Source organism: Protopterus annectens, chromosome 3.part1 (genome assembly GCF_019279795.1).
Source record: "Protopterus annectens isolate FY-2018-M chromosome 3.part1, PAN1.0, whole genome shotgun sequence".
Lineage (NCBI taxonomy): Eukaryota > Metazoa > Chordata > Ceratodontiformes > Protopteridae > Protopterus > Protopterus annectens.
The window spans coordinates 1,561,957,979-1,561,972,886 of NC_056732.1; the positions used below are offsets into that span (position 1 = coordinate 1,561,957,979).

Here is a 14,908-nt window from a genome sequence, read left to right on the forward strand (position 1 = left end):
GAGTGTCCAATCCACATGCTGCATGTCTTTGGAATGTGGGAGGAAACTGGAGCACCCAGAAGAGACCAAAGTGACTGCATGAAGGACATGCAGACTCCGCACAGAAGGCACCCCAGCTGAGAATCAAACCAGAGAACCTCTTGCTATGAGGTGACAACACTAATCGCTGCACCACTGTGGCCACCCTAAACTGCTCTTAACTGAAAATGTCACTGTGTTATTAAATGACACAGTACTTTTCAGGTGTCCTTTCTTTTATATATATTCCTCACTTCTTTTGACAAAACATTGAAATGATTTTTAACCTCTCAGACTTCACATATTTGCCACCTTCTTATACCTTCTCATATTCCTCCCCCCACCAAAGTTCTTTTTCATGTTCTTTGTTCATTTTATACCCTTACCTTGTTTTTTTTGTCACTTCCCTCATTCCTTGTGGGATACGATTCATCTGATTGTATCAATTTTCAGCAAAACACAATCAGATGAACTGAAAGTAAGTGGATCAGCACTCACTGAATGTTTTTTTCACATGGAAACATATCCTCACAACCCCATTCCTTTGACTAACAAGTCTGAAGTCACAAATCATTGGTAAGTTATTAAAGCAAAGGAGCAATTTGTTTTGCTCACTTCATTTAATTAGATTTCCCTGAAAAGTGACTTGATTGAACCAACCTGAGCTATTTCCTTCCTTAACTTTTCACCTCTCCCTCTTGGCTTGACTCCTTTACTTTTGGATGTCTTCTCTTCGACTAACTGTTCTCTGGAACTGTAGTATTTGTTTGTAATGCTCATGCTCATGGAGAAAAATTGGTTTGTACATAATAAAATTAATTTGTAGTTCTTTCCAACTGACTATATTATGCTGTTGAAATTTAAGTTAAATTGTCAAAAATGTATCAGTGTATATTTTATTGTGTACTAGAAAAGTATCTTTGTGTAGAGTGAAATGTATCTTGGAGCTTTTTTCCTCAGGCCATCACTGACGATGTAACATCCCTAACTAGAAATTCTTGATAGATTATAGTGAGCTAGTTAGATGGACAGAGAGAGAGAGATAAATGTCTGAACACTGAAGTAAGGCACTACAGTTAAATCAGAGTTCTTAACAGGTTTTAGTTTTGAAAATTAGCCATTGGCCTATTCCTTCATGTGGAAAAATGTAGTTCTAAAATAATGCTATAGATGTACACATAGTCAAATATGTTTTGAAAAACAAAAAATAATTTCTTTCAGATTACTTCATTCTTATGATTTTCTCTTCTCCCACATCAGTTGAACTTAGGTCACCTACTACCTGGACCCACCAGTTAAAGCATTCTTTCTTCTGTGGCCTCTGCAACCCCTAATTATCAAATGCAACAGGATCTCTCTTTTTATTCATTTTTAAAGGGAGGGAAACCTCACTACCTCACTGCCACTTGGTGGTAGTGGTAGGAGAAGACAGAGTCTAGACTACAGTCTAGGTTCCCATATACATGGGAAAGAGTTGCATTTGTTTTCAGGTGAGATCCTGTGTGTAGACCATGGCCTATACTAATGGGAGAGACTCCATGATGCAGATGAGCTGACTTATAGTGGCCCTGTCATATCTTCTAAGGTTGACTTGTTTTGATCCAGGATAATTCATGAACTGGGGCAAAAAGGATCAGAGGATGCCAGCATGTCCCCAAAGATCAGTACAGTTAAATGAAAATAAGAAACATGCTTTGAAATGTCCATTTTTTTTGTTGTATTATTTATTTATCAGTTTCATAATTAGTTGGAATGAGTGGGAAGTTCTCATTTCCAGTAGAGTCCCAGGAGTAAAGCGTACCAGGTATATATAATGATTGAACAGCATTACTATATCAGTAACAAACTACTTAAATAATATACCAGGACTGTTAAAAATGAAAAATAGTTCAGCTACGTATTAAAAAAGGCAAATATAAATGAAAGTAAGTCTAGTGTCACATAGTACTTAAAACCTTAAAATTGCAAGAGTTCATGATGTTGAGAAATTCAGTATACCTGCATTCCAATGATGGTAGGTTCATTGAACAGCTTTTCTGAAAATCTTTAATCACACTTTGCTGAAACTGCATGAACTCGTACTGTGTGAGCTGAGGTTGTATTGCTTTTTCACTTTTTCCCACTGCAGTGCAACCATAAGGTTGGTATATAAGTTATGGGGATATGGGGGCAGTTTTTTTCCTGTTATGTTTCTTCACATTATGATTCTCAATATTCAGAAATGAGGTATAATTCATTGCAGAATGAGTCATAAGAACACAGATGAAAAGAATAGGTATGGCAAGTGAATACATGGCACACCAGAAGGCAGAGGTAAAACAAATTAAAATATATGCTGTTCACAGATAAAAATCACATGTGTTGTGCATAGGTTAGACAAGGGCAGAGACAATAAAAAATGAGGAATTTTTTTCAAAAAAGTGTGGAAATATTTTGCAAAAATTGCAGGCTTCAGTGCCCTCATACACATCATTAATAATTAAATTCAGTTCTAGTCTAGTCTTACATTAATCACATAGGTTACAAAACAGATGTGTCACCATGTGTAGATGCTTTTGGTTGGAGTTCTTAAATGCATCGCAGGTTATCCTTTACATAATACATGTTTCAGGCCGACTAAATATTATAAGCAGTGCAATGCACACACACTATGTATTTATTCAGGTAATCCATCTTGGGCAGATTATAGTGAAAACATAACTACCTGTGTCTGTTTTGTTAAAAATTAATTTATAAATCAGCTACTGAACTGTCACGCACACCATCCCAGATTATACAATTAGTAGTAAAATTTAATTCTAAAATACTTTAAATGCAAAGAACATAAGTTCCCAAGAAACATAAGGACACTGCTTTCATGAAAATGGTCACTACTGAAGGTGTTAATATGTGTTTTTATAAGCATGTAATTAGGTCACTTAAAACTATATGGAATCACTGAATTCAAATCTTTTGTCATATACAGCCAATTCATTTAAACATCTTGAGATATTTAAATTAAAATTTAGGATAAGAATTTATGAACATGAATATGCAATTAAGAAAAATAAAGCGAATAACGCCCTAGCGAAGCATATTAGTGAGTTTAATAATCGTCAGTTTCATTTTATTATTATAGATCATATAGAGATAAGAGATAAAACCCCTTGGGGCCTATTATTTGAACAAAGAGAAGTACAATGGCAAATTAAACTACAAGCAGACATATGGCCTGGTATAAATGAAAGAAGCACTATAGCATCAATACTTAAATTAAAAGCATTGAATAGAAAGAAAATAAAAGTCTAAATAATGTATTTTAATTGTTAATTTTATAATGTTTATAATAAATATTTATAATAAATAATTTATAAAATTTTATAATTATTTTATATTTGTTATATATAAAATGTAATAAGATTAAATTGATTTTATCTATACACAAATAAGATAAAAAAGTTTTTTGTAAAATGTATATATTAATTTTATGTTGTTTATCTAACATTAGGAATAATTATATATGTTAACTAATTAATATTGGTAGATGGTTATTAAATAATGGATGAAAATTATATATTAAATATATGTACATTTATGTATTTATTGGTTCTTTATATAAAATTTTAATAATATTGTTTTATACAGGTAATAAATAATTTAATAATAATTTAATACTGGTTTATAATATAAATTATAGTGTCATTTAAATTGATTTCGACTTTTATTCCTAAATAAGCTGATATCATATGTTCGTATAGATTTATAATTTCTATGATATCCGTATTTTTTGACATTTGTATCATTCAAAGATAGATTTATAATGTATTTGATGATACACGATAATAGGATTAGTCATCCAGCATATAGTTAAATGTTATAGGAAGCTTAAATTATAAAATTCTATTAGTAACATAAAAACCTTTATTAATGCAAATTCGAGGAAAGATGAAATATTTTCAGAACAGTCATTTTATCATTAGTGGTCATGCTCGTTTTGTAGTAGCCATGTGAGCGGGATTTTTTGAAAAAAGAGAAGCTTATATAAGGAAGTGATATAATTTAACTGATTGTCTGATGAAGTTTAAAACTTTTTAAATGAAAGTGCTTATTTCTATTGTTCGTTTCAGTGAATTTTTTTGATTGTTAATGTTAAAGTCTATGTTGCTATAAGTCTATCGTTTATTATCAAATTAAATATCTTTTATTTTATCCGGCTGGTGGCTTTTCGCTTTTGTTATAAAGAACATTACTTCCCAAGAAAGCATAAGGACACTGCTTTGATGAAAATGGTCACTACTGAAGGTGTTAATATGTGGTTTTATAAGCATGTAATTAGGTCACTTAAAACCTGTATGGAATCACTGAATTCAAATCTTTTGTCATATACAGCCAATTCATTTAAACATCTTGAGATATTTAAATTAAAATTTAGGATAAAGAATTTATACAAGGCAAACTCAGTCAGCTAGTGCAAACCTTTGTGGTCAGTGCCTCATCAGAGTGAATGAGGACACATTCCACTTTTCTCACTCTAATTATTTAATTCTTTGTATCAGTGAAAAGATCCTGAATGGCTGTTTTAATTCAGGGTTCATGTGAGCAACAACTGTTATACAGCCAAAAATGAGGAAAACACACTTAGAATAAATCACTTAAAAATGACTCGCTCTGGTTCGACTTACCATATGCAGGAGCATTTTGTTAAACTGTTGATACCCTTCAATGGAATTAGTTTAATATTTACCCTATACCACGGCACTTTGTTAAATAGTTGCCACTGTTCATCAAACCTAGTAGAATATGTATATAACTGCAGTCATTTTAGTAAAAAAATATATTATAAAATATTTAATAATTGCAGATTTTCTGTGAAGAACAAGATGAAAATTGTAGAAATTTCCAGTGGTGTTGCACATGAGTACTTAAGACAGCAGCAGAGATCAGTGAAATCAAGGCATAGCCCGACAACTGCCCTCCTGTTACAGAATAATAAAGCCAAGGATAGAGGTCATCTTGTATCTTTCTTATTCCTAGACTTATCAAAAGTTTTCAACACTGTGTCTCATAAAACACTCCTATTATATCTGTCCAGGATGGGTATCTCACAACTTACTCTTCAGTGGTTTAATAATTACATATCATAACACTACCAAGGCTGTCAAACAGAATTCTACCTTTTCCTCTTATCTATTCATCATTACAGAAGTACCACAAAGCTCTATCCTTGGTCCTCTTCTATGTAATATCTTAATAAGCAAATTTAATAAATCTATACAGCAAGAATCCCTTATACAGTATGCAGACAATGCCATGTTTATTTGCTTCTCAGACAATCTAAATAATTTAGAAAAGATTATGGAGCATGCCTTTAACTCTGTTGGAAACTGGCTTTGTGACCAACTCTTTCATAATCCAGGGAAAACTAAACTCCTTTTATTTTTCTCCAAATCTCTTACTTATGAGTGAAATGGCTTTAAGATCGCATCCCCATACAATATGTCAATTGAAGTAGTGCCTCATACAAAATTGCAGGTGGTCACACAACCTCAAGTATGAACTCCACAGACACAGCAATAAAAAAAAACTTGAAATGCTATATAGAGCCCAAAACCTTTCTTATTACACCCACCAGAGTCATTATTTCCACTTTATACCTACTCCCCCCTCTATTATATGGTTTTCCCATCCTGACTAACTTCCAGGACATACTAAAATCTAAACTAGACCAATGTTACAACAAGGTAGCTAGATTTGCAGCTCATACAAGTCACAGAATCCATCACTGTTCTGCACTAAAAACTCTAAACTGGCTAGAATTACCAGACCACTTAAATTATATCCAACCTCTCTCAACACACAAAATTATATTTAATCCCATTTCTTGCCCAACTGTAAATACAATTCTCCACCACTACCTTCCAAATAATCACCTTTGATCTTCTGACAAAAATCTACTTAACATCTATGAGCTGGTCAAAGTCTGTACTTACATTGTATAGCAAAAGTCTGGAATACAATATCTGCATAAATCTGGGAAATACACAACATTCATTTATTTAAGCTGCACTACAAGAATTCCTCTCTGACCCTGGCTAAAATTTCAGCTCATTCTCCTCTAATACCTATATACATCCCATCTCTCCTTTTCCTTGTTTTTATTTCTCTTAATCTTATTTCCCTTACTCAAACTTGCTTTTACTCATTATTTTTCCTGCCTCCCATATCTACTCTACTTGTTACCACTAACAAATACTTTTTTCTCACTATTCCCTTCTTCTTCTCCTTCGTATCCACTGTTTGAGTGTTCTACTCTGACATGTCATTAAGAGTGACTAATAAACTCTTGTCCTCATAACATGTCAAGACATTTCAATGCTACGTGATATAATTTTTATCTTGTTTTAATGATGGCATATAGGAATTATTCTACATGTCATATGTGTATTATAAATTAAATATGTTTGATTATGATCAAATTAGTGCTAATATGTTTTGGGAGTGTCACTTGGTTTTTGCTACTTTCTATTTTGTTAGCTATGTAAATCTTATTTTTTTTTGTAACTGGAGCTTTTCTCCTCGGGTCTCCACTGAAAAAGGGCCTCTGGCCCAGCTGGACCAAACCCAGTTAACAAATGCCAATCAATCAATCAATCAATCAATCAATCAATATAAATAAATAAATATAAATAAATAAATAACATAATAGTTGTATTAATCCATGTATTTCCAGTATACTGTAATACAATGTCAATTTCCACCTATGTATATGTATTTTATGTTCTTTTATTTGTGGAGCTTTACTTCCCCTGGCCTCCACTGAAAATGGATAAAATTATCCAGTTGGACTTTCCTGGTAAACTTTTAGTTATGTACTCACCATAACTTCAGATGTTTGGGATCCATCTCGCCTACATTCTGACTGATGGGTTCGGAGCCGATCCTCGGCTCCGACTTGGCACGCTTATGCCAAAGAACGAAGTCTCTTATTGGCTGAGCTTACTATATCCCAGGATGCACCACTACCAGTCCCCCAGATCTAGTTTGTCCGCATACATGCACACACGCATGCACTGCTTATATAACATTGACAGATGATACAAGATAAAACAGTAGAACTCAAACCGTTCAATCTCTTCTGATCTCCAAGGCAGGGGGAAGGAGGGTGGGTATTAGGAATGTAGGCGAGATGGATCCCAAACATCTGAAGTTATGGTGAGTACATAACTAAAAGATGTTACGTGATCCTATCTCGCCTACATTCTGACTGATGGGACAGCGTCCCTAGCACCTAAATCCTGGGTGGCTCACTGGAAAACACTCCTGAGTACCGTGGAACCAAATGATGCTCGCCCTTTAGATGCCACATCCAATTTATAGTGGGAAATGAAAGTGTGCGGGTTGGACCAAGTAGCCGCAGCACAAATCTCAGAAATAGCAAGCTTGGAATGGAATGCAATAGAGGTAGCCATAGCTCTAGTAGAGTGAGCTTTGACAGAAGTTGTAAGTTGTTTATTTGAAGAGGAATAAGCCTGAGTTATGCAATCTCTGATCCATTTGGCAATAGTAGCTTTAGTGATGGTTTTACCCAGTTTATTATCTGAAAAGGACACAAACAATTGATCTGTTTTTCGAATTTGTTGAGTCCTATCTAGATAGAAGCGCAATTGCCTGTGAACATCCAATGTATGGAAGGTGTATTCCGCTTTGTTTGAAAATTTTGGAAAGAAAACTGGTAGCTCTAAAAACTGTTGGAGACAGAGATTGGAACAAACTTTTGGGACAAAAGATGGATTAGGCCTAAGTGATACTCTATCCTTGTGAAAAATCAAGTACGGTGGTTTGATAGATAGGGCTTGAAGTTCTGAAACTCTTCTTGCAGAGGTAATTGCAATTAAGAAGGCAGTTTTCCAAGACAGATATTTCAAATCACATGTAGCAGCTGGTTCAAAGGGGGAAGATGTTAAGGCACGTAGTACCAAATCAAGATCCCACGGAGGCGCAGGATGGAAAACTGGGGGTCTTAAAAGCACAGCACCTTTCATGAAAGTTTTACATAATCTGCTGCTCATCAACGGTGGGTCTATGGAATCGTGAAATTTGGAGATAGCTGCTAGTTGGACTTTAATAGTAGAGACTGAAGATCCTTGATTAAACAAGGATGTTAAATTTTCAAGACCTCTGGTATCGGGGCAGTAATAGGGTCTAAGCCTCTGAGTTGAGCCCAGATAGCAAACCTCTTCCACTTACTGTGATACAATTTCTTAGTGGTGGGTTTGTGGGCTGAAGATAAAATGTGAATAACTTCCGGGTCCAAGGTGTGATTTCTGACTAAAGTCGGAAGAGGAGGAGCCAAGCTGTTAATTTCAAAGTGTGAAGGGACTGGTGCTGTTGTCCCGACTGATGAACCAGAAGGTCCGGAATTAGATCCAAGAACCAAGGACCGTCCAGGGTATATTTCGGTAGGTAGGGGAACCATACCTGACGAGGCCAGTACGGGGCAATTAGAATCATTGTGGACCCCAATTGGGAAGCTTTCTGGATGACTTTGGGGAGGAGTGGAATCGGAGGGAAAGCATAAAGAAGTCCTGTTGGCCAAGGTTGGACTAGAGCATCCGCAGCTGTCTCCCCTTGACGCGGGGTCAAGGAAAAGAACCTTTTGCACTTCGTGTTTCGTGGTGTTGCAAACAGGTCGCAGCACGGAGTCCCCCACCTTTTGAAAATCTGAGCTGCTACTGTTTCGTTCAGAGACCACTCGTGAGGAGAGAGAATAGTCCTGCTCAGTCTGTCTGCTAATACATTGGATTTTCCTGGAATGTGGGTCGCTACCAGGAAGCGCTTGGTAGCCACTGCCCATTCCCACACCCTCATGGCCTCTCTGCAAATGGGATAAGATCTGGTCCCTCCCTGTTTGTTTAGATACCAGACCACCGACATGTTGTCTGTGTGGATGGCGATAATGCCTTGAGGGAGAAACTTGTGGAGGGCTTGTAGGGACAGAAGTACAGCCCTCATTTCCAACACATTGATATGGAGAAATGTTTCGTTTGGAAGCCAAGAACCTTGAACTGACCTGCCCAGACAATGCCCCCCCCACCCCGTCTGGGAGGCATCCGTTGTCAAGGTGGCCACCGGAGGGTGTATAACAAAGGGTCTTCCCTGATTCAGATTGGATGGCAGAAGCCACCAGCGGAGGTCCCGTTTGCACGTTTCTGTAATCAGTATGTGATGATTGAGGGGGAGATCCTGAAAAGACCATTGTGTCGATAATAGCCACTGGAGAATCCTCATGTGCAACCTTGCCAGAGGAACTAGGAGAACCGTGGCAGACATTGAACCTAAAAGTTGCAGGACCATCCTGGCTGGGGCTTTGGATCTTAGAAGCAGGGCTCGGACTTGATCTTGTAATGTTTGTATCCTTTCGGTAGGAAGGAAGATTCGCATTAATTTTGAGTCTATCTCTGCTCCTATGAATCTTATGCGCTGAGAAGGCAGCAAGACAGACTTTGACCAGTTGAATGTAATTCCCAGGGAAGCACCCAGGAGATGGTGGCTTGTAGGTTCTCTAGTAGTAGATGCCTGGTGGTGGCAGTCAGGAGCCAGTCGTCCAGATAGGGAAACACTTGGAATCCGAGACTCCTCAGGTGAGCAGTCACTACTGCCAAACACTTGGTGAACACCCTGGGGCTGTGGTGAGACCAAAGGGCAGTGCACAAAATTGGAAATGACTGTCTCCCAGGCTGAAGCGCAGATACCTCCTGGACACCTGATGTATCGGTATGTGATAATAGGCGTCCTTGAGATCTATGGAGCACATCCAAACATCTTTCTCCAACAATGGGAGAATGGATTGTAAAGTGACCATTCGAATTTGGACTTCATGACGGACTGGTTTAGTTTGCTGAGATCCAAAATGGGTCTCAGGTCCCCTGTCTTTTTTGGCACTAAAAGAACCTTGAGTAATTTCCGGATCCGATCTGGTCTGTGGGGACCGGTTGGATGACTCCTTTTTCTAGCAGCTTTGAAGCTTCTACGGCTGCAATTTCCCTTTGACTGGGTGGTGGGTCCGGGATTTTTTTGGACGGTGGGGGTGGACGTGTGAAGGGAATGGTGTAACCTCCGGCAATAATCCGAAGCACCCAGCTGTCCTGAGTAATAGACTCCCAGGCTTTTAGGTGCTTGGAAAAACGGCACCCGACTGGCTCCGGAGCAGCACAGCCGGGCAATCCCTCATGGAGTGTGGGAGGCTGAAGAGCCACGAAAGGACTCGCGGTCTCCAGTGTTGCGGGGGCCTCTGCCGCCTCTGGGACGGTGTCTCCCAGAAAAATTTCCCCCTCCTCTGCCTCTGGAAGGGGAATCTTCCTGCTGTTGAGGAAAGAATTTCTGTGATTTATGGAACCACATCTTCCCTCCTCTTTTAGCCTTGGGATAAGGCTGAAAGGGAGTGGAAAATCGTGCTCCTACGGCAGATAAAGTCTTTCCCTCCTGCTCACAGCGGGTAAGAGTGTCTTTTACCTTGGGTCCAAACAAAGAAGACCCATCAAAGGGAGCGTCGGCAAAGGAAGACTTGAAGGCCTCCGCGAAATGACACAAACGGAGCCAGGCTTGTCTTCGTAGAGCCACGCCTGTGCCTGCCGCTCTGCCCGCCCCTTCAGCCGCATATGAAATGAGCCTCATGGACGAGTTAGAAATCGAGGTAAGGATAGCCAACTGAGAGCTAACCGACTGGGCTAGCTGCTCAGGTAGGTTACCTGAGAGGGAGTCTGAGAGCTCCTTGACCAGATCCCTCTGTAGTCTGGTGAAATGTGCCAAATAATTCAGGGACCTCAGAGTAAAGGCCGCTAAACTCAGGGTGCGCTTCCCGTACCGGTCCATGCTCCTAGACTCCTTATTAGGAGGATGGACGGATGTTGAAGCCTCTGCCACGTCCTGCTGGGTAGCAGATGCCACCACCATGGCATCTACAGCCACGCCTTTCGTTAAGAACTCCTTCTCGGGTGGGGCAGACAAAAATTTGTTAGGGCGAGAAGGCACTGGTTCCACAGTATCTGGATGTTCCCACGCCTCCGACAAACCAAATCCAGGAGCTCGTCAAAGGCGGAGACACCCAGGAGGCGGAGGGCTGAGCCGAAGGCCTTGAGGAACACCGACTCATCAGCGGAGGGGGGTTTGGAATTCCAGCCGCCTCGTTGCTTGAGGATCTCTAGAATGTCTGCAAATGAGACATCATCCGAGGACGACTTTGGGGACCCCTCCGCATCATCAAGATCAGTGTCCGATGTAAGAGACTCATCGGGGGAGTCTACGTGCTTCCTCTTGCACGATCTCTTCCTTGGGGGCTCCTCCGAAGACAACTCCGAAAGACCCTCAGGAGGAGGGAACCCCAGTGGGGTAACCTCAGGCCCCGGCGCTCCGCTGCCTAGAGACAGGGGAACTGCCAAAGACCCAGTCTCCATGCCCAGGGAAGGTGCCGGTAAAGCCGTAGAGATGGCCAAAGAAGATTTGGCCAAGGCACTCCTCATAGCTCTGAAGGCCGGACCCCCAGAATCCTGGGAGGGTCCAGTCTCCGGAGCCATGATAGCAGACAGAAGTCCCGCGGCCGAAGCACCAAGAGGGAGGCTTGGAACCGACTGCATTGGTCCCGAAACGTCACCCCCGGGCCCGACCGAAGAAGTCCATGTGCTAAACTCCGACCCGAAGGCTGGGGTTGGAGTAAGGGTCGGAGCCGACCCTAGGATCTCCACTGGCTCCACCAGCACCTGCTCCGACGGAGCCGAAGCGGTTGGAGGAGGAATGGCAATGGAATGGGCTATCGGCTCCGAAGCCAATTGGGTCGGAGCCGAAACAAATTTCTGAAAGACTGGGGACTGGAAAAGCCTTTGGAGTACCCTGTCTATGTCCGAATCTGACATCCTTGATGACCTGGAAGAGACCGAATGGGTCCGAGTAGGCCTCTCCAACGGCTCCAAGGGACTAGGGGACTGGCTCCGAATCGACTCGATAATTATCGGCGCCGAAGGAGTGTCCAAACCAATTTCCATCGGTGCCGAAGAGGGCTTCGGCGCCGAGGAGGAAGTGTCTGAGTGGACAACCTTCATCTGCTCCAAGATCAGTGGAGCTGATGAAGGTGACCCGCCTCTCGAGGCCCCAGCCGTCGGCTCCGAACCCAGAGGAGTCGAGGCTGGAGGCATCGAGGCAGACCGTTCCGCCCTCGGCTCCGAAGTCCGTGGAGCCGAAGGAGAAGCCTGCCTATGTCTTTTGGCGGTCGGTTCCGATGGGCTGGTCGGAGCCGACGCCCTTTTCTTCTTTGCAGGAGAAGGAGAGGAAGCTAATGCCTCTTCAAATGAGGGTTCAATAAGGCCTTTTAAAATAAGTTTATTTTTCCTCTCTTGGAGGACCCTCGAGGAAAACGCGTGGCACACGCTACAGGACTCCTGCAAATGTTTGGTGCCCAAACAGTACACACAGAGAGAATGGTCATCTGTTATTGACATTTTGAAACTGCACTTAGTGCACTTCTTAAAACCTGAAGGCCTAGGAGCCTGTGACATTATGGCAACCAATCTAGTGAACAGCAAAAACAAAACACACTAACTATCACAGAAAAAATTCTTTTTTTTTTTTTTTTTTTTAAACCAAAGACTGTCACAATAGAAAAATAACTAAAAGGATCCAAGAACCCTAAAATAAAACGGGACTTGAATGATAACTGACTGACAGGGGAAGGCCCTTCAGCTCAAAGGGGACCTCTAGTCAGAAAATACGCAATCACCACACAAAACTTTTACAAAAAATATCCACTCATACACAAAAACACAAGATAGCCGTTAAAACAGCTTTTTGTTGAAATTTTAGGAAATCCCTGACAGGAAAGTAAGTGAAAAAAACACTACTTAGCTCAGCCAAGCTCGAGACCACGTCTTTGCTTGTTAGCGGCAAACGAGATCTGGGGGACTGGTAGTAGTGCATCCTGGGATATAGTAAGCTCAGCCAATAAGAGACTTCGTTCTTTGGCATAAGCGTGCCGAGTCGGAGCCGAGGATCGGCTCCGAACCCATCAGTCAGAATGTAGGCGAGATAGGATCACATAACATCTAATGTCAATAAATAAATAAATAAATGAATGAATGAATGAATGAATGAATAAATAAATAGTATATATAGTTGGAAGCCAGGTTGTTTTAGTGATGAGAACTAACATATGTCTCCAAATAAATTAAAACATTCAAGAGTATCTCAAAGTTTCCATAAACTGTTACATATAACAAGAGTGCGAGGTCAACAACAGTCTTGTTAGCATGCTTAAAACAAATTGACTTTTTCAAACACTTATTTTCATGTTCATTCCATTATGAAAAAAATGTAGATAGTCTAGCCACCTCAAGAATACACATTTGTCACTATAATGGAAATACTGAAATGAGCTTCATTTTTTTTGTGCTTCAGATAACTTTGAACCTGTCTAACTGAATAGAAGCTGGATGCTCCATAAACAATTTTAGGATTCTGCTTGGTTCAGACTTACGTTTACATGGCTTCAGGCTGCAGAATTCTATTTGTATATTTGATCCTTGACAGTCCTTCCCTCCATGGGCAGCAGGAGGATTGGTACCAGATCGGTAGCGCCGTCGAGTTCCCACATCACAGGTTTTACTGCAGGAGCTCCAAGATGTCCAGACACTCCAGCCACAATCAACTGCAAACAGGTTCAACAACACATTATAAAAACATTACCAGTTCATAGGTAATTCCAGCCATACACGACAGTATCAGTAATGTTCTATAAAAAGCTGCCTAGTCACTCCTCATTCCAACCACAATCAACTGCAAGCTATATCAGTAACATTTTCTAAAAATCTGGGTATTAACAGCTTAATGCAATCTGAGACAATTGTAAAACAACTTCAATAATGTTAGACAACATTTCATAACTACAGTAGACGCAAAAGCTCTCACATAATTGTCAGCTATTTAGACTCGAATACTTCTAAATATCACAACTTATTATGTAGAAGTTGCAAATATTCTAAAGTTCTAGTGCAATCCCATCCCCATATGTTTCTCGGTGTTCTACTACAACTAGTTAAGTTACAACTGAGTGAGGAACCAACTCCTCAAGCACAACTGGTTGGGAAATAAACCTGATTAAAAAATGAAATTAAAGTATTTTTTCAAGGGAAAGCACCCCCCAAGTGGAGGGCAAACTCCCACACACCACTTAACTCATATATACCAACTACACAGTTGTGCAAACATGAAAAATGAAGAAATCTCCCTGAAGATTAGAATCACTGCCAACATGCACTTAGAAACCACATCTGCTGGATTTAATATGGAAAACAGAGAGCGGAGAGCTGAGCTTCTCTCAGCTGTGCTCAGCGAATTGGTTCAGAATTAATTTTGCATTGTACAAGCTGTACAGAAGCAGTTTCCTCAAATTACACCTCTGATGCACACGAATATACATGGTTTAATGCACTGATGTGCAGGATGCTACTGAGAAAATGATAACAGACTGAAACAGAAGAAAATAGCCAAGGAATGTTTCTGTGAATCCTTGCTAAATGATTCAATTATGACCACTCAATCAGAAAGATACAACTTACCCCAAGTTGATGTGAAGTCAGAGTCAGTTAAAGTTAGTGAAAGAAAACAGGCGGTTTTGTCTCTTCCTGGGGGATGAGGTTTGTAGAGTCCTCTCTCCTTTCAGATGTTAGTGAAAAAAGTATTTACAAGAAATGACAAAGTAAATCACTCACACCAGTTTTCCATAGGTCATCTGAGGTAGTTGTTATTACTACCTGCAGTACACCAGCAGAGTTTCGTTTTTTTGTGAGAATATGATGTCAAGTCTTCCAGCAAAATGTTCTGATTAGGCTATACTGGGGACTGCAGTTTTCGGTTTTCTTCATCT

General features: G+C 40.2%; 1 protein-coding gene across 1 annotated transcript in view; it reads right to left on the reverse strand.

The window, feature by feature from the left end:
• Positions 1-14,908, reverse strand: part of LOC122797804 (SCO-spondin-like) — a 4,708,783-nt gene that overhangs the window by 1,871,150 nt on the left and 2,822,725 nt on the right. The window contains exon 65 of the mRNA XM_044066325.1: positions 13,520-13,690. Within this exon, the coding sequence (XP_043922260.1) occupies positions 13,520-13,690 (171 nt within the window). The remainder of the gene's footprint in view (positions 1-13,519; positions 13,691-14,908) is intronic.